Source organism: Oreochromis aureus, linkage group 1, assembly GCF_013358895.1.
Source record: "Oreochromis aureus strain Israel breed Guangdong linkage group 1, ZZ_aureus, whole genome shotgun sequence".
Taxonomy (NCBI): domain Eukaryota; kingdom Metazoa; phylum Chordata; class Actinopteri; order Cichliformes; family Cichlidae; genus Oreochromis; species Oreochromis aureus.
This window is the reverse complement of record NC_052942.1, coordinates 17,885,000-17,904,455: the sequence shown is the minus strand read 5'-3', so window position 1 is coordinate 17,904,455 and position 19,456 is coordinate 17,885,000. Positions and strand designations below refer to the sequence as shown.

The window sequence follows — 19,456 nt, the reverse complement described above, 5'->3', positions numbered from 1 at the left end:
GTGCTGTACTAAAATGTACACTCAATGGGCATTTTATTAGGTACACTTTCCTAGTATCTTTTGCATTCAGAGCTGCCTTAATTCGTCATGGCATAGATTCAGCAAGGTGCCGGAAACCTTTCTCAGAGATTTTTGAGATGTCAAATTCTGACCCTATTATCTATCTGAATGTCGATGTAGAAACAGAGACAAGGCAATGTTTTTTCAGTCTTCTTCTATTGTCCAATTTTGGTGACCCCATTTTAACTGTAGCCTCAGTTTGCTGTCCTTAGCTGATCAAAGTGGCACCTGGAATAGTCCGTATCTGTTTTAATGTATTTTTTTTTCCCCCAGGATATTTTCTCTTTTTTCAGACCATTCTCTGTAAACCATAGAGATGGTTGTGTGGGAAAATCCCAGTAAATCAGCAGTTTCTGAAATACTCAGAAAAACAGCCATTCAAAATGTCCTCAGTGTCACTTGAATCACCTTTCTTCCCCATTCTGATGCTCAGCTTGAACTTAGCTGAAATGCATTGAGTTTCTACCATGTGACTGGCTGATTACATATTTGTGTTAAGCAAGCAATTGCATACAGTAGGTATACCTAACAACATGATTACTGTACATTTGACATTATTAGCATGTTGTAAGCAATTTGCTGTATTCCCACTAATACATGTACCTCATGGAGGCAGAAGTAAAGTCCAGATATTCCCAGGCTGGGGATCAGTGGCTCCAAAAAGATACAAACTAAACCTCAAGATCATTATTAGTGAAGAAAAAAGACCAAACAAAGTTCAACTACATACTAAGTCTGTGTTAATTTCTCGCACTTTCCCCTCACTTTTGCTGCATTGTCTCAAGAAAAGTCCTTCCATCCATTTTAACTGCTTCTCCAAGGCTACAGCCGTGGGCTACACCCCAGATAGTCTATTACAGGACTAACACAGAGAGAAAGAAAACACACCCACAACTACACTTCTGATGGTCTTGGAATAACTAGTTAAACATGCATATTTTTTGGAGAAATCCAAATCTCTGCACACATACACGTATGTCCTCCTGGAGAGGTATTAGAAAGTAACTGGAAAATAAAGCCTTCAAATTATGTAGGAAACTATTGTCATCTAAATCTACTCAAATAAATTCTAAGTAGCTTAAAATTAAAATACTCAAGTACAAATTGACTCCAGTGTGTGTGTGTGTGTGTGTGTAATTTCTAATCTTGATGAGGCTTTAACATGCTAACAGGCTGATGAGACATGTAGCCTTAATAGATTTTGAGCTGTTCTAAAGTAGTCACAGTTAATCCCAGCACACCGGCCAGGAGCAGAAACACTGCAGCTAAATGTTCCTATTCCTGCTACAGACACTGTCCGACTGTTCTTCAGCCCCACATCTCTGCTGGGCTGGGCTGCTGGGTTTATAGAGCAGCGCGGGCCAGCGCCGTTCTATTTTGAGGAATGTGGTTAAAGTGATCTCAGGGGCGTGGCCCAGTAGGCTCAAGCGTGGGCCGATGATGTGTCTTTCACCTGAATGGATCCATCTGTTATATTTAAACTCGACGTCAGAGTCAACAAGAAAAACAAGGACCAGTCTGCGATCATCTTTAACTTTCACCCAAGCTATATGTAACGTTTAAGGACTACACGCTGAATAAAATGCTTTAGGAAACAGCCCTGGAGGCAAAAATGTGAATGTAATTCATGTCAGCTGAGTGTCTCCAGTCATCAAGGCTATGTTTTACATTATGTTTTGATAGACTTTGGTGATGATTCAGATCAGCTGATGGCATTTTATTCATGTATTTACAGATTTTAAACGATGCTGTGCATGAGGACTCTATGCACTGTGACTACTTTACTTTGAAAATGGAATTAATTATAAATGTAATGAATTCAAAATGTCCTGAGAGTTAGGGACATTTTTCTTTCATTATTTATGGTCTCTCTCTTTTTTATATTCATTACAAATATTTTATATTATATTTATAATGTAAAGACCCTACAATAATACAGAGTAAACCCCAAAAATCAAAAAACTTACTTTAAGCATGTATTTGGCGACAGTGGGAAGGAAAAACTCCCCTTTAACAGGACAAAACCTCCAGCAGAAGAAGACTCGTGGAGGAGCAGTCATCTGCTGTGACTGGTTCGGGGTGAGGGGAGAGAGACAGGACAAAAAGAAATCCATGACATAATCCATATTTAACTGCATGAAACACTGTGGTGCACTCAGTTCAGGCTCTGAAAGCCAAAATGATATTCGAGGACTTACTCTGTGTAAAGCTTAAACTGTTATTATGCGCACATGTGACTGATTTTAAAGCATAATACCGTAGATATGCAGCATGTGCTGTCATTAAAAGTTAATCCGCAGTCCTTTACTGCTTATAGAAATGATCATTTTTCTGTTTTTAGTAGTAAACAATCTGCTCCATGCAGAGCTCACGCTCATAGACGATGGGTTAACAACAGAGAAAGGGGGACAGATCAGAGCCGGATGTGCATGAGTGCACATGGGTAACCTAGATTTGCTCTGGTCTTATTTTTAAATCATTCACATTTCCCATTCACAGTTAATTACAATTCTACCCACCCTTATGGTGTTACACTAATGTATGAGGAGTGATTAATGCCTACAGAAGGTGGAGAAGCAGTGCCGTTTTCTGCAGGGAATTTGTGTACTCATGGCAGCACACAAATGTTATGTATCATACTTGGCTTTAAGTTTTGAGGAGGCGAGATGAGATGGTTTCACACATATGCAGAGGAGGGATAGTTGACATACTGCACAAAGGATGTTGAAGATAGAGCTGCCAGGCAGGAGGAAAAGAGGAAGACCTCAGCGTAGGGTCATGGATGATGTGAAGGAGGACATTTAGAGGGCTCGTCTGCCAGAGGAGGATGTAAGATGCAGGAAGATGAAATGCTGTGGTGACCCCTAAAGGGTGCAGCTGGGGAATAGCTAGCCTTGTAAGCTGGAGGAAGTGGTGAAGAGGGCTCTGTTAACACAGAGCACCATCCCCAGGCCTGGAGAAAATGTGGTTAACCTAGCTGAAAATTTGTCAAAAGCTGCAAAGGCACATCAATAATGTTGCAGGCCAACCTCTGCCTAAACCTTTGGTAAGCCCTTATGTGTCAGGAGAATCAGAACACATGAAACACGCTACTCCAAAAATCAGTCCACTGATCGGATCGGGTGTGCACTGTTAGGTGCCAGGAGAATTGCTGTGAATTACACATCAGGGAAACAAAACAACCTCCGGCTAAACAGATGTCACAGGACTCTGCAGTTTGTTTACACATTAGGGCCAGTGGCCACTCCTTCAGTGATGAGGATCTGCCTGGATGGGAGGGAGAAGTAGGCATCCTATTAGCATTCAGGTAATCAACATTTAGAGTTTGGGGAATTTAGATTAGGGGAAAATATTGTTGGGTTTTTAGCTGGTCCAGGAAGGAATGTGAAATTAAAGGAAGTTCTGAAGTGGGGAAAATGAAAAAAGTATGAATTGCAAAGCATGTGCAAAAATGGTTATTTGTCACTCCTGTGTTTGTAAACCCGCAGAAAGTTTTTATGGTTTTCAATAAATTATGTGTCAGATTGATACGAGGAGTAATCGTGTAACTTGCCAGATTTCTTGAATAAAAGCATTATAGAGGAGCTCAGATTTGATCTGGAAAGCAAGGAGGTCATTTATGTGAAAAAGCATAAAGACTATATCTTTCACATTCTTACAATGCTGTGTTTGCAGACGTTCTCCAGCTCTCCTTGAATTGTACCAATGATCAGTGGTCATGACAATCTGCATAATAACAATCATGAAACTGAGTCATTGTTAGGCAACGGTGCTAGTTTCTGTTATTGTGTAACCTCCTCACACTGAAGAAGTCACTTGGATGAGTGATGAATTGATAACATCCAGACCAGAACACTGAAAACATAGGTTTACCTTTGTAAGCCTCTGGATGATTTACATTTACATTAGCATTAAAGAACAAGGCACACTGAGCTTTGACGGGATTAGGAAAATCTCTCTGACTAGTTATTGAGTTAAATTTAGGAAGCAGACAGAGTGTTTGTAGCCTCTACTATACTTTCAGTTAATATTCTCTCACAAAAATGTATTTATTGATTTTCTGATAAACCTGAAGTTTTTTCCTGGTGCTGTTTCGACATTCAGAGCCACCTTTTATCCCAGGAAAGCCAGGCCAAGTTAATTCTGGTCCTATATTTTTCTGCGTTGGTGGCTTTTTATCCGTCTAAACACTTAAGGTCGTACTCAGCCATTTCATAATGCAATATAAGTGAGGAATAACACGTCATGTTTTTATTAAACTAGTAAACAAATATGCTTTCTTGCATTTGCGCAACATCCCTAAGATTAAGAAAAAATCCTCTCTGAATGATGCTGAACAACTAGTTCATGCATTTATTACTTTTAGGTTGAACAACTTTAATTCATTATTATCTGGATTGCCTAAAAACTCCCTGAAAAACCCTTCAGCTGATTCAAATTCCTCGAACAAGAATACTGACAGGGATAAGGAGAGCATATTTCTCCCATATTGGCTTCTCCTCACACACAAGGTCTTGAATAATCAGGCCTGATCACCCCATTAGGGCTCTTCGCTCTGACACTGCAGAGTTACTTTTGGTTCGTAGAGTATTTAAAAGTAGAACTGGAGGCAGAGCCTTCAGCTTTCAGGCCCCTCTGCTGTGAAATCAGCTCCCAGTTTGGCTTCAGGAGACAGACACCCTCTCTACTTTTAAGAGTAGGACTAACTGTTCCTTTTTGATAAAGAATATAGTTATAGCTGAATCAGGTGACCCTGAATTCCCCTTGTAGTTACACTGGCCTATGCTGTTGGGGGCTTCCCGTGATGCACTGAGTGTTTCTTCTTCACTTTTTACTCTCTATGTGTTTATACACCACTGTGCATTTAATTATTAGTTATTATTATTAATCTCTGGCTCTCCTCCACAGTGTGTTGTTTCTCTTGTCTTCCTTTAATCAGCCCCCAAACATGGCTCAGGGATGGCTGCCCCTCCCTAAGCCTCAGTCTGCCAGAGGTTTGTTAGGACCGTGTCTGGGGGTTGGAAATCAGCCACAACACTTCCTGTAACATCGCCTTAAATCTTGTTGAATTCAGTTACACAAAATGTACTGAGGCTCACAATACAAATTATTAAGTTGTTTCTGAGTTGTTCTTTTCCTCAAGCCACACCACTACAACCTACATGCCAAGTCACACTTCAACCACTGACGATATTCATTTTCCTGTTTAGGTGTGGTGGCACTGCTTGCAGCACAGACAGCAGCAAATTAGAGTTAGTTTTGTTTTGCTCTTTTATTCCCTTTGTTTTTTTTCTTCTTTGTGTGTTCCACATGAAATATATCCAAGAACTCATTAGAATTAGAATTTAAGTTGAAATAAAGCTTACATTCCCCTGCATTAATTTATTTGTATTGCTCTATGGATATGACAAAAATAGCTTCCAGAGGTGCCTCTTTTGTCTTTCATACTTTTAGTACATTTTAAAGCCTGTACCTTTTCACTTTTACTTGAGTAAAGAAGTCGACTCAGCACTTCAGTTTTCACCATACTCACCATAGCCATACTTTTACGTGAGTGAATACAATATGAAAAATAATTTAAAATCACAGCTCATGCCCTCAGATGGTGTCATCTGTGGGCAACTGCTGAAATGTAAACATGATAAATGTAATAATAATAAATAAAACTCTTTGGGACATGTGAGATTAACGTGATGCAAGGCAATGTGATATTTTCCTTTCAGACCTTATTCCAAAGAAGGAATATATCCGTTTCAAATTTATTGTTAATATTATTTTACATATAAACTTTAAAGCTTTTGTTTACAGCACAGTTGTCCTGGTGAAACCGCTTCCGCTGCGCTTAGATCGCCCGGCACTGTTCACCCTCCATATACTAGTGGGCGGAGCCGTATAAACCACACCCCCTCTAGCGCTGCTGCTGCTGCTGCTGTTGGTCTGAGGTTGAGTCCGCTTGTTAGAGCTGAGCCAGCCAGCAGCCGGAGCGCGATCGCTGTCTGGGGAGCATAGATGTGCAAAACCCCTGGAATATCCGTGCGCTGGAGAGGCCAGAACCGACCACCGTGGAGGACCGTCTTCATTTAGTCGTCATAAAGGAAAGTGCCACGGCGAAAGCATGGCGGTAGAAGAGGAAGGTCTCCGGGTTTTCCAGAGCGTTAAAATAAAAATAGGTAAGAGAAAAAAAAAATTCCCTACCCCCAGCCTGAGCGCCTCAATGGATGGCCCCGTATTCACGGGTGAAGCAGGCAGGCAGTGAGGGGCTGGAGGCTGTAGGGACTCGGATCTGTGTTGTTCAGCCTGGTATTGTAATTCAAATCACACGCTTTTTCCTCCCAGCGCACAGACCGGGACCGCTAATTACAAAAATGAAAATGTTAAGGGCGGAAAATTTCCAGAGATCAAAAGCTTTGGGGGATATTGTGGGAATTTGGCAGCTGGCATTTGGACCCAGATCATGTGCGTTTGATAGAAGTCTCCACATGCGGACTTGAACCGATTAGAAGCAAGCTGTGCGGCTGCACACCAAACATCCAGCTGTTTTTATTATTATTATTGTTATTAATAATAATAATAGTATTATGTATCTCAGATAAAGTAAGCCTTGATTTCGCCTAAGCTGCAGCCGGCCAGTCATGTTGTTGCACCCCTCCTCCCCTTATCCCTGCTTTCTCTGCACTCGCCCCCCTTCCAAAAAGCTTTATGCATGACTGTCTAGCTATTGATTGTTAGCCCAGATTTCTATATTTAGAATTGTAGCTAGTCTCCAGTGGGTAACCCCGGTTTCTAGGAGGTATGTGGTGCATGCATATCTTGTGAATGGAGCCATGAGGACTCGTGCAGTGGGTGCTTTATTGAAGAAGACAGTATCCTAATGCAATTGTCTAACTGTAATATAGTAGTAACTGCATGTAAGCCCGCATATATCAAGCGCAAGAATTGATAATACTGGCTATGACAACAGGACTGTTGAGAGCTTTTCATGCTTTCATTTTGATTACTCTTTAATTGCTTGTGCAAAACAGTCTTATATGTATACTCTTTTTTTTGTTGTTGTTAATGAATCTGTGGGACTGTTGCTAACTTTGGAAAATACTTAAACAATAAACTGGATTTGCAAAGCAAGTTTTGAATGCACGTTTCAGGTGTCATCAGAGGGAACACTGTGACGTTTGTTTTGCGAGGGGAAGTGGTCCAAAATGCCGCAGCAGTCTGACCTGTTTGACAGCATGTTCACATGTTTGCCTTTTTAACATCAAACCACAGGGAGCAGACAATCATTTCCTCTGTGTGCCCTAACTGTTATCACGGGTCCTTTTCACTGACATCTGGCACCCAGTTCATCCCGTCTGTGCTGTCCAGTTTGTTTTGACTCCAAACATGCAACAGAAGGGATGAACAGGGATGAAGGAGGGGTGGGGGGGATAAAAATTTACAATAAACACACATACAAGCTGTGTGCCAGCCACTATTTCTGAGCACAAAACACTCCGGTTGTCAACTTCTCAGTTGAAGTTAGGCTTTGTTTTCAAGCTTCTTACCTCCAGGTGAGTTGCCGGGAGAAAGTTGGAGAAAGAACCTGAGTCAAGTTTATGAAATACTCCCAGTGAGATACTATGTTCAGACTCAAGGGAGAGTTGGAATATTTAAATTACTATGGTCTCATTAGTTTGCTGCACTTTCTGAATGAGTGTTCAGCCGGCCAGCAGCTTTGAGTTCCTGTTCAGGAAAACTGAATGACTGGAGCAACTCTTCCCGTCACAGATGTCTTTCCTAGATATACGTCTGCTTACAGCTCATGCAAGAAAAAAATAGAAGTGAAGGACTCATATCCTTTATTTCAAGAAAAGAAAACTGTTACCAGTTAGAGTCCAGACCTGAATGTACTTTCAGTATTTAAAATAAATGCAGACACATGACAGCTGTGAGTGTCATACACAAACATGTTGTAGTTTATTACTGAAGAACTGCTTATGCATTAATATTAATGTGTAGTCAGCATTTCACTGTTAGCTGGTTTCATAAAGCCAGTACAATATGAGCTTTCTTTTAGACATACCGATATTTGGCGATTTAAAAATCCGATATCCTGATATATCGGCCGATATTTTTCTTTATTCTTCAGACACAAAGCAAAAACAGATTCTTCTAGATTTTGTTATGTATAGTTATTTGTTTATCTATTTAAACTTTGCCTGACTCTCCTCAGATCAGCTGGTTGTTGTTTGTAGCATTCCAAAGTCAATTGTTCCTAACAGGGAAGTTGCAGAGCTCCCCCTGGTGGACAAACCATGCTGTCACTGGTAACCTAGTCGAAGGGTGTTTCTCCTGGCTAATTTTTTTAAACTTTTGTAAATGTCAGCACTGCTGCGTAGGCAAATATCGGATGATGATATTGATACACACTTGCTACACTCTAGGTTTTTTGACTGTTTGTTGGACAGAGCAAGACATCTTGCTGGACTGCAAGTTACTGGATATTTTTCACGGTTTTTCTGAGATATAATGTGTTTATTATGGATTTACATGTGTTGAGGTCCATTTACCCATGCATTTTATATGCCAAACTGCTCTCTAAACCTTAATTGAGAAAATAAAGCCGAAATGAACACATAAAAATAATATTAGTTGGAAGTTGTATTACATCTGCTTGCAAAATATATTCCATTGGAGGTGTAAAGTATATGTAATCTAAAGCGAAGCTGTGTTACCCTGTAAACTTTTGCCAGTAAAGCATGATTACTGACACTCATGAGGAACATTTACTGTGCGTTTTCATCACTTCCGAGCACTGACCCTATGTTTCCTTCGTCCTTTTTCTTCTGTGTCATCAAACAGTGATGACAGTGGAGTTTATACTGTGTTGTTGCCTAGCAGCAGTCATACTTGCCATCAGTACGATTCCCATGGCGCTCTGCTCCCAGTAAATTCTGTGTAACGCTTGCATCACATTGTTTTCATCAAAGTCTTCTCCTTTGGCGTGAGAAGACATTTTGCTGATGACTCAGAGCTGAAAATTTGCCACATAGTTGAAGACGAGAGGCAGCGGGGGAGAGAGGACTTATTATTGTAACGCTGTTCCAGGTGATGACTCGTCTCAGTTTCCTGGAGGAACACGCGAATGTCGGAAACTGAACGGGGCTACTGGGCCCGAGTCCGTACTGTCTGGGGAAAGGCAGGAAATAGGAAGCTGCCCCCAAATGTCTTCCTGATTGGCTGGACTAGACTACAAAAGAATTGTGTTTTTTCCTGCATGGCAACAAGCTAATACAAAGCAGATGTAGTGAGATGCAGGGAGAAAGGGACAGAGGTGGTGTCTCACGTACAGGAGCAGGCTGCGCTCCGTCTGTCGGCGGCTGTGTCTGTGTCAGCGCTCGGAGAGATGGGAACTCTCAGTGGCACAGCTGGAGTTGGGACTTTGCACTAATTAACAACAACATATGTGCATTTGGCCTCTCTGTTGCTGCTAGGAACATAATCTGACAAACACTGTGCAAAACACACTGAAACAATATCTGGGCTCAAATTACTGCGCATGCCTTTGAAGAAATAATTAAGAATATAATCTTAATCCTTGCTGCGGGCATGTCAAGACATCACACCCTCGGACCCACAAAACTTAAAGGTCACTTGTATAGTTTTTAAACACTAGAGGCGCTCTAGAGCGGTGGGGTTTTTGTTTGTTTTCCTTTTTTTGATGTGTTCCATGCATCATGACCCAGAAACAAAGACGTTAACATGCAGGCAGCGCACATCGGGCTGAATGAACGTAAGAATGCAAAAAAGCGGTGAAGAAGTAAACTCACTGCCTCCAAAGATGGAAGTGAACTGCGATATGAAATATTGAAAATTTATTTTAAGAAAGGAATGCGCTCCATGGGTCAGTTAGACCTTGAAGTTGTTGAGGCTCAGGCATGACGTCCTCTTGCTTGTTTGTACTTTTGCTGTGTTTTTACACAGTGCAATTGGACCGACCTACTGATTTGACTCTGTCAGCTTAATCAGGGAAAGTTATCACCATAGCCAATAACAGTTGACAATTTACACAATATGTAAAGCATTGGAAGAAGCTTGTACAAATATACTCTGTAAGATAATATGGAATAACAATCCTTAAAGGTGTGACAGTAGATTTTTTGTGGCCTTTTTTGAGCACTGCCAAAATTCTCCCTGAGTGTGTGTTTTACAGGAACCTGCCGTGTAAGATGCAACAACATGCTGACATTCAGTAAGCTTTTAATAATGAAAATGGAGTGACCTAAAGGACAAACAGAAAAAAGAGGCCGGGAGTCCCGGCTGAAGCAAACAAAAGAGGAAGAAACCCGTGAAGTGACCACACAATGGGTCCCCTAAACAAACAAAACTGAAAACAGTACCGCCGGTAACTCCCAACTCGACCTATAGCTGACAAACAAAGCTGTAAAAGCAGCAGAAAAAAACAGCCGGTGCTGATGGAGGTGAGGCGGGAGGAACGAGGGCCCGAGACGCCGGTTGGCGATGTTTTTATTCATGTGGTGACCCTTCAGCAGCCAATCAGGGCTAAGAATAAATCAGACAATTGAGAGAGCAGGTTAACAAGGGTGACAATAAAAACACAACAAGATGATTACTTGACCAACACCCTGGGGTCATGCGTAACAGTCATTAACGGTTATGTGGAGCTGGTTCCCATCACCTGATAAATATCTGTCTCCTCAGCTGTTCGGTGCTTCCTGTACTCATCAGCTAATACTAATTTGCATGCTTATCAGTGCTGGGTGGGTTATGGGGTGTATAGAATTAGCTGAAAACCACCAAGACGTTGCTAATAGCACTGAACCAAAACACAAAAATTCTTGTTGGGGGTTACAGTAAGTATTTAGGTCACATACAGGATGCATGGTTTGCAAATGCACCCACTTTACAGCCCACTTTAATCTTAAGTAGGCCGAACCAGGGAGCCTCCCCTTTCTGTCACTGTACAGTTTATCTGTATATTTAACCCCTTTTTTCTTATAATTAATAAAAAAAAAGAAGTGCAGTTATATCACTATGTCATTTTTAAATAAATAAAAGTGATCTGTCAGCTTGACCCCTTTGGGCTTAAATTGTAAGAAATAAAAGTGTAAAAGTTTTTTTTTTTTTTTTACTGCGGTACTATTGTAAAATTTCTAAAGTACACTGTGAAATAACAGGAACTGCACTGTCATTTATCTGTTTATCTAATAATTAATTACTTTGGTGTAGTATGGCCATGGGAGAGGTCTTTATCAGTCGGAGAAGCTGTAAAAGTGTAAAAGTTATGCCCTCCTTCACATTTTCCAAAGCAGTCCAGCAGCCTGGATTGGAGTCTTTTCTGGGCCGATTCTGGCCCCCGGGCCTTACGTTTGACATCCCTGGTTTTAACCCTTTCACGGTGTGGTCATTGGCTGATTGTGCCATAGTGCAAGTCACCGGTTTGGTCTGGAATTGGTTCTCCGCATAAGCTGCGCACCCTGAACTGTTTTCATAGGCTTCACGTTGGCTGGCACAGCACTGTTGTGTTACTGCTTAATGGCGCCTTAACAATACAAGTGTGATTTTTGGAAGAAGGGGGAAAAAAAAAAAAAACATAGTGAAAGGAACTGCACGGAGTCTGGAGGAGAAAAAGCGGTGGCGGTCCAGGAAACAGGAGTGCGCGGCTGAATTCAAGAGGCTCAGGCTGGGAGGGAGAATTTGGTTGGGAGTGACAGAGCGTCCCTCCCCTCCCTTTGCCTTGCCTTTCTCTTGACAGGTGGCCAACAGAGTTTCCCAAACTTCATTCTGTCCAGACTGAATAGGAGATGCAGAGTGACGGGTGGCTGCGTGAGGAAGGGAGGGGTCAGAAACAGTTCATGTGCGTGCAGCGTTGAAATCTGATTTAGTTTAATGGAAGTAACAAGATCAGTTTGGTGCTGTTATTACATTATATTCATCTACAGTAGATGCTTAATACACTGCATAAGCACAGTCCGCCATTTTGTCCTAGAAGGCGAGGTGTGTTGGAAAAAAGTTTGCGGCTGTAAACGTGTGTGTTGACCTGTTCAGATGCAGACAGTATAGGTGGCTTTAGGCTGGTGGAATAATCCGGTTTGTAATGTGGGAAAACAGAACGGGGAATAATGTGGAAGTATTGCCGTAGGCCCCGCATGCAGGGTCAGCACGGGTAAATAGAGGTCCGGAGAGCACGGCTCCTCCCGCGTGTCCTTCAGATGCCTCGTGGAACTGGAAGATCTCTACCAACTAGCAGTGACTTAAGCGTGAAAGCGTTTATTAGACAGAGAAACTCCCGTGTCACAGAGTGTCAGGAGACGTTACTGCGTTGGTCCCCTTGTCACGACTTTCATGTGAAGTTGAACTTGTGTGGCAGGCGTCTGCACACACGCTGATTAAATCTGGTTTTGCAACAGCGTTTTCCTCCTCTGGCAACACCGGCAATGTCAACTTGCCACATGCGGGGACGTACACCCAACTCGCTCTCCCTTCCTGTGCTTGCAAAAGATAACGTATCTTTGTGTTTGCCAAGCCTGTTTGTGAGTCTGCGTGTGTGGAAAAATAACGGGTGGGAGGGTAAGAGCTCGTTTTACACCGTTTAATTGCTTTTTTTCTAGAAGTCATAAAAACAAACACAGAGATTTCTAAGAATTATGTGAACGGATAAAAAGCCCGGAGGCAGAGTTGAGGTTAAACTGACCAGAACGTAAAGGAAATAAAGAGCAGTGAAAGCAGCTCTCTGCAGCAGCTACACGCCAACGTGACACCGCGGCCACATCACGAATGAACGCACCAGGACTCTGATCGGAGCTTAATTTAAGCCTAACTGTCCCTGCACAGTTGTGTGTGTGTGTGCATGTTTGTAGTTGTGTATTTTTGTTTCACTCAAGTTTTCCATTGAGACTTACGAATCTGTGTAACCATTAGCTCTGTGCGGCGGCAGAAAGAGATTGGGTTTGATCAGTAACTGAATCCTGGTTTATCACACAGTCTGTGGTGTGCAGCCTTTAACCATAAACTCCCTTTGTTTTCCATGCTGTTCCTCCACATGCTCCTCCAGCAGCTGTTGTGGTTGGGTGGAAACTTCAGGATAAGACAGCTCAGCTGGTTTCATGGGAGGCAGCGTGTGATAAGCTGCAGTGCGTTTGAAAGCACCTCCAAGCGTCTTTGCAAACCTAAAGAAGTGCAGTTCCTAGTGTGGTACAGTCATCCGATGGACAGACAGTTCAATTTACACTAATCGCCAACAGTTCGTGCAATCGAGTCATTCTTGCAGAATACTTTTCTTTTTTTCTTAAAAGTCTGGATGTCCAGGTGACGTCGAGACATGACCTCAACAGTGGCTCAACCTTAATTTAGGAGTTATTTTTCAACCATGACTGGATGTTGACAAAAGACGGCCAGCCGAGAGTTATTCATCGTCGATATCCCAGAGAATAGTATTTTAATGTAAAATGACATATTCAGAGCCGTATATGTGGCTAGAGCCGAGTGTGAAACAAGTGGATCCGTTATATGGTTTAGTGAAACTTTTGCATGAAACCCTCAGCCCACGTAGGCTTAAAAAGTGGCCGTTCTTATCTACCACACCCCTTGTAACCTCCTCTACCTGAAGCTGATTCTTCAAGTGTGATTTCCATGCTTAGATGAAAGTAAATCTCTCTGCAGCAGTGCTGACTTATAACAGTCCCCTCTTTTTGTAAAAACCTCAGAGTGGGTGAGGTTTCAGCAGTGCAAAGAAACTGGTGGGGCGGAAGCACGAGCACGAAACGGCCGTCTTAAAAGGTTAACAGGTTTTCACTGATTGTGGGTTTCAGGATGCGCTGGTGCAGGTTCGCAGCGGTAATTGTGGCTATCTGTTGTTGACTGTGTGGCTTATTTTTGACTGCACTGTAATCTGCTCCTGGGCCGTGTTTATTCTCTGAACTGGGCGTACTGATTAGTGCTCACCTTGGACGGTTATAGCTAAAGCACAGATACAGTTTTAGAGAAGATTGCTTATTCTCTTTGTCACACGTGAATAGGACTTTCAGGCTGCTGGACATCACATGAGGTCATTCTCCCAGTGTGCAAAATGACTTCACAGCTCAGGACCAGTTTGAGGTTAACTTTGAAAGACGCGGTCAGCATTGGACTTGCGCTGTGCCAAGTGTCGGGCCTCGTTTTTGCCGAACTATCCCACCCCCAACTGTTGCTTTAACCTCTGTCGTTGAAAGTGCAAAGTCATAAAGTGAGCATTTTTATAGGGCAAATTATTAATCAGATATTAAAAAACTTGATCGGGAGATTAACTGATGCTAAAAATACATGTGGGCTGTGCTTCTGGTTTCAATGATAAAGCAATATTTCCTGCAAGAACAAAGTGCCAGCTGTGGAGATCCACCAAAAAGGCCTGTATGTGTGTGTGTGTGTGTGTGTGTGTGTGTGGGTGGGCGGGCGTAATGTTTTTATGTTTAGTCAGAAAAGACTGTAATGTCTTACAGTTTGGTTTCAGTTCTCGTTTTGACTCTCTATCTAGAAGCATCAAAGGAACTGAGCGGAGACAGAGGGATAATATAAATGAGTTTCACTCCTTTCCATTCTCACGGTGTCTCTCTCCGTCTTACACACACACACACACACACACACACTCTCAGGGGTAACTGGGTTGTTCGCCGCTTTTAAACTTCGCCTTGGATCCAGTTGAAATTCCTTTCTCCTCATCTCATTTCCTGTTGTCGCTCTCTCCAAAGCTAACCGCTCTCCAGTTTTCTATCTGGCTGACTTCTCTCTCTCTCTCTCTCTCTCCCCCTCTCTCTCTTTCTGCAGTCTTCCTCGTCTCTCCCCCTTGATTGAGTACACTGCTTGTATTTTTCTCAGTAACAACCCTCCACCCCCCCACCCTCCCTTTTCTTAAAGCCTGCGTTTCCCAGGCCTGCTACTTGAGCCCACGGCGACTCAAAGCATTCGCGCCTGTGTATCCTCGAATGTGTTCGTGTCAGAGGGGATTAGAATAACGAGCTGAGCGGTGCGTCTGTAACTGTACGCCACAGCGTGGCCGACTGAAACCGGTCGGCAGAAGGAGAAAGCCGAACATTCGCTGCATCCATCGTGTCGGCTTCGCCCGCTTCCGTTTCCTCATTTCTTCCCTTGTGTTTTTTTTCTTTCCTCTGCAGGGATGTAAGGTTTCTTTTTAAGTGTCTCATTCGGCTGTTCACTCTTCTCCTGTCATCTCAGCTCAGTGCCTCCCCCTGTTTTGCGTGCACACAGAAACACGTGCAAAGTGTGTGTGTGTTTGCTTGTTTTGCTCAGATACTGGGGCAGGATATTCTCCAAGGGCAGCTGCGGTGATGCTTGATGAAAAGAAAACAAAAACTGCTGTTGTTGTTGGTTTTCTTTCCATATTTTCTGCTTATTATGAATCGCGAGAGAACACACACACACACACACACACACACACACACACACCGCTCTGGAGAAGTTGAAAAATGAACAGATGAAAAAAAAGGAAGCAGTATGAGATGTAGGGAAAGTGAAATCAGGTTAAAGTTTATCTTGAAAGGGAAAACGAAAGCAGGCGTGAAAGACAAGTCCTGCACTGATAAAAACGCAAACAAAGGAGGCTTCAGACCAAAAGAGAAAAGGGATAAAAGGAAGAAAATGATAGGCAGGCTGAGGCGGTGGATTACAGACTCTGGTTTTATAATAAAGTCTTTAATCTAACATGATGAATGGCAGGTTACTGAAGAGGCTTATCTATTCTTTTGTAACAGGCTCACTCACTCGCCATCAAACATATACACACAAATATCTAAAAGTGGAGTTTGTATGCTCCACTCTCAGGCTGACAAAATCTCCTGGTCATCATCCAGATAAATAAAACGGTCCATCGCTTCTTCCTCTCCTGAACAGGAAACTGTCACACTTTACTTCTAATTATGGTAAAGACAGATGGTTTGGCGTATTTACTACAGATCATGTCGTCTTTATAGAGCATATGATCATTTTCTGCGCATTCAGGCAGCAGCCAGTTTCATTTAGTTCCTCAGTAAAGCACAGCATGGAAACACTGTGATCCTTTATTGTAGCTGCCTTTATTTTAGCTTGTAAATTGCACAGTAACGCAGCTGGAAGCAGTAACTATTCTGATGTGCTTACAGGCACTCGAGCACAGTCTATTCAGGCTGTTCAGTATGCAAGCTAGTCCAGGCAGAAGGTGGGAAATCAAGAAGATTCTTCAAGCTTGATTCTGATGTTGTGTGTTTGCTTGCTTGCACAGTGTTAGGTATTGAGATGTTGAAGTCGAGTGACCGCTAATCATGAGTAGGGATGGGTACCGGTTCTGACATAAACGGTAGTAACCAGACCGGTAGTAACCAGTGCTTTTTTTTTTACTGAGATGTCATACACTTTGGATTCTAGCCAATCATTTTACCTTTGCAAGCGTAGTAGGCGGGCCCAGGTACGTACGTTCTTTTAGAGCAGAGCTACAGATTAAGAATGCCCAAGGCGAAGCGGTCAAAAGTCTGGCTGTACTTCACAGCAAAACATGCTCAGCAGCCTGCAACAAGTGCTTTAAGCTGATACTGTGCAAAGGAGGTAACACCTCGAATCTGATGAAACACCTGGCGATGCATAGCTTTTTTTTAAAAGCCGAGAAATGCACCGTATTTGATAGCTTGCTGCCAGACCTCACACTGAGCACATCTACTGCGGGTGGGTTGCCTCGGACCCGGAGTTAGCAACATCCCCCAAGAACCCGAAGAGTAGAGTCCTGGCCCCTAGCCCTGCCAGTGTACCAGAAATGATGACGGATGATGATGGCAGCAGTAGCCGTTCTTCTCTGCGTGAGTAGCTTAATGTTGTTCGTGTGTAATTTACGTTGAGTAGGCTAACCACGTTATTAAATGAATGCATGTAAGTTGAACTAGCAAACACCGTCGTAGTTGCATGCGGCTGTCTTCTTGTTTGATGGCAGATACTCCCTTCACCCTGGGCAAAAAGGCTAAAATGACCAAAGAAAAAGTGGGAAACAGCTAAACATGAGAGGTTTTTGGACAAAGTTTGTGTTTTTTCCATTGTTTAAGCACTGCTTCCAGCCAAGAGTGATACCATATATGCCCTATAGCTGCAGAAAAGGCTAACATTGTTATCTTTTTACAAAAAAACAGCTAAACATGAAAGGCTTTTGGACAAAGTTTGTGTTCTTCATTCTTTAAGCACCGGTTCGAGCACCGTTTAAGCACCGGCACCTTTTCAAAAGTATCGGTTTGGTACTGGTATCGGATAAAACCTAAACAATACCCATCCCTAATCATGAGATGCTATGTTTGGACATTATATGTGTGTGACAGCGTAGAATCAAGTGATACAACTCTGTCCCTTTGTGGCTGGTGCCACAAAGGGACAGAGACTGGTTTGCAACCATCTGACAAACAGTTGGGGAGTGTTTGCTGGAGGTTGAAGGAAGTTGCTCTGAAGTCGATTGCTCAAGCTCCTGCCACAGAGGCCTGGAGACTGGTCGTTGTACCCTGCCAACCACAGGGTGCTGGGTAAAAATGTGTATTTCCTGTTGGGGAAAACCTCAGATTGCTTTGTTCACTAGTGGATTGTCGTGGTTGCCTGTGGTTTTCATGGAAGACAATGAATGAGCCAAGACTCAGAACTGTAGTGAAACCGCCAGTTCACCTTCAAAGTAGAAGTTGTGCCTTTTGAAGCATGTTGGATTTTGCCTCGAGGCATACCTTTTTACTTTGAATTAAGATCTTCTCAGTTTCAGGTTTGCAACACAGTTTTTCAAATTATGCTACTGCTTGGCTAGTAGTTAGTGAGCGTTTGCAGACAAGCCAGCATCTTCATATAAACTATGGGTGACTGTGACAATCTGCTAGTGACCACTCTCATTGTGACTCAGCAGTCACTCGCTAACCAGTCCGGGAGTGGACGCTTTTTTCCTAGCGACTGGTGGTTGTATCATGTTTAATGTGACAGGCCGCTCCTCGGGAATGTGTATGCGCTATCAATGAATCTGAGTCTGGAAAATGAAGCCAATGTGCAGGTAGCCAAGCTTGCAAATCCTAGAATCACCACTTTAGGCTGGCTCCAACTTTCATTGGAGTATTACTAAAGTGAAGCTAGTAAGCTTAGCAAGCTAGCTAGCTAAAGTGCGTCAAAAACAGTTTTTTGTACCAACCTAAAAAGATGTGTGTTTTCACTCTAAAATATTATTAACTCACTTTTGGTGCCAGCTTCAGATGGCTGTCTGAGGAACACTTTCACCTTGCCTTCATTTAATTAAATTCAGTTCAATTTAGTTTTAGTTATATAGCGCCAAATCACAACAGCTGCGTTTAGAGGCTACAACAATCACCTGACCTCAGTATGTGCAGGAGATACGACACATTGGCAGTCGTAGAACTATATTCTTTATGTTGAACTCATAGGTGTCAACACGCCCATTATGCTGTTTCTATTTTGAACGCACAAATGATTAAGTTTTGTGTTTTTGTCTAATGTTGCCAGATTGTCTACAGACACAGTCCACATATTACATATAGCTTCAAACCATCATTTCAATCCTTTAACCCGCAATCAGATTCAAGAGGTGTCAGCAGCTGGTTTCTGTCCAGAATAACCAGAAATAGTTGAAAGTGGATGAAATATCTTTGCTGGTTTAGCTGCTGTGGGACGATTTCAGTTCTCCACTTACTGCATCATTTTGATTAAAAGTTGTTACCCACTGTCTAGCGCTGGAAAGAGGCGCTGTTAGATGACTTTGCACAGTCTGTTTACAAAGTGCAACACTGAGATACTGCAAAAACATGCAATTTGGGCAGAGTAGTGTCACCAAAATAATTTCGCACATCCTGTCGGTTATTGTGGGAACTTAAAAATAAAAATGAGACTTTCCCCTGTTTAAAAATATGTTACCCTGTTTCATCAAAATGTCTTTACACGTCTATTCTCACATTAATACTACATTTTTGAGGGGGGGGGGCGGGGGAGCATTCTAGCCTTATATAATCTAATAAATAGTAACAAGTTGTAATTATAATGCAAATTCATACCTTTATCATTTATAAATAACTTTTTAAGAATTGAGTAATGAGCCTAAAAGCTACTTGTAAGACCTCATGATTTGAAATTTTTGACCTCTTGAACTATCTGAAGACTGAGTTTTTTTTAAATACATTTAATCTGCGCTGGTTTTGTTTTTGTTTTTACTAAGTTGAGCCATTAAACACACTTGCACGCATTAAGCACTCTCACTGGGAACGCTGTGGTAATCCCATGATGTTTCTGGTCACCAGGATGAGTGCAATCTGCAATCTTGCAGTTCGTGAAAGCGGGTGGAAAATGGAGATTAGAGGGAATTCGGGTGCTCGGGGTGAATGAGGAGGATTACGGGACGGAGGTAAAGTAAATATGA

The 19,456-nt window shown here is 42.4% G+C and overlaps 1 protein-coding gene across 2 annotated transcripts in view; it reads left to right on the top strand.

The window, feature by feature from the left end:
• The first annotated feature begins 6,017 nt into the window (after positions 1-6,017).
• Positions 6,018-19,456, top strand: part of rasa3 (RAS p21 protein activator 3) — a 43,556-nt gene continuing 30,117 nt past the window's right edge. For both annotated transcript variants that reach the window (XM_031729595.2, XM_039609437.1), the window contains exon 1: positions 6,018-6,230. In XM_031729595.2, coding sequence (XP_031585455.1) covers positions 6,176-6,230 — 55 coding nt within the window. In that variant the 5' untranslated portion in view covers positions 6,018-6,175. The remainder of the gene's footprint in view (positions 6,231-19,456) is intronic.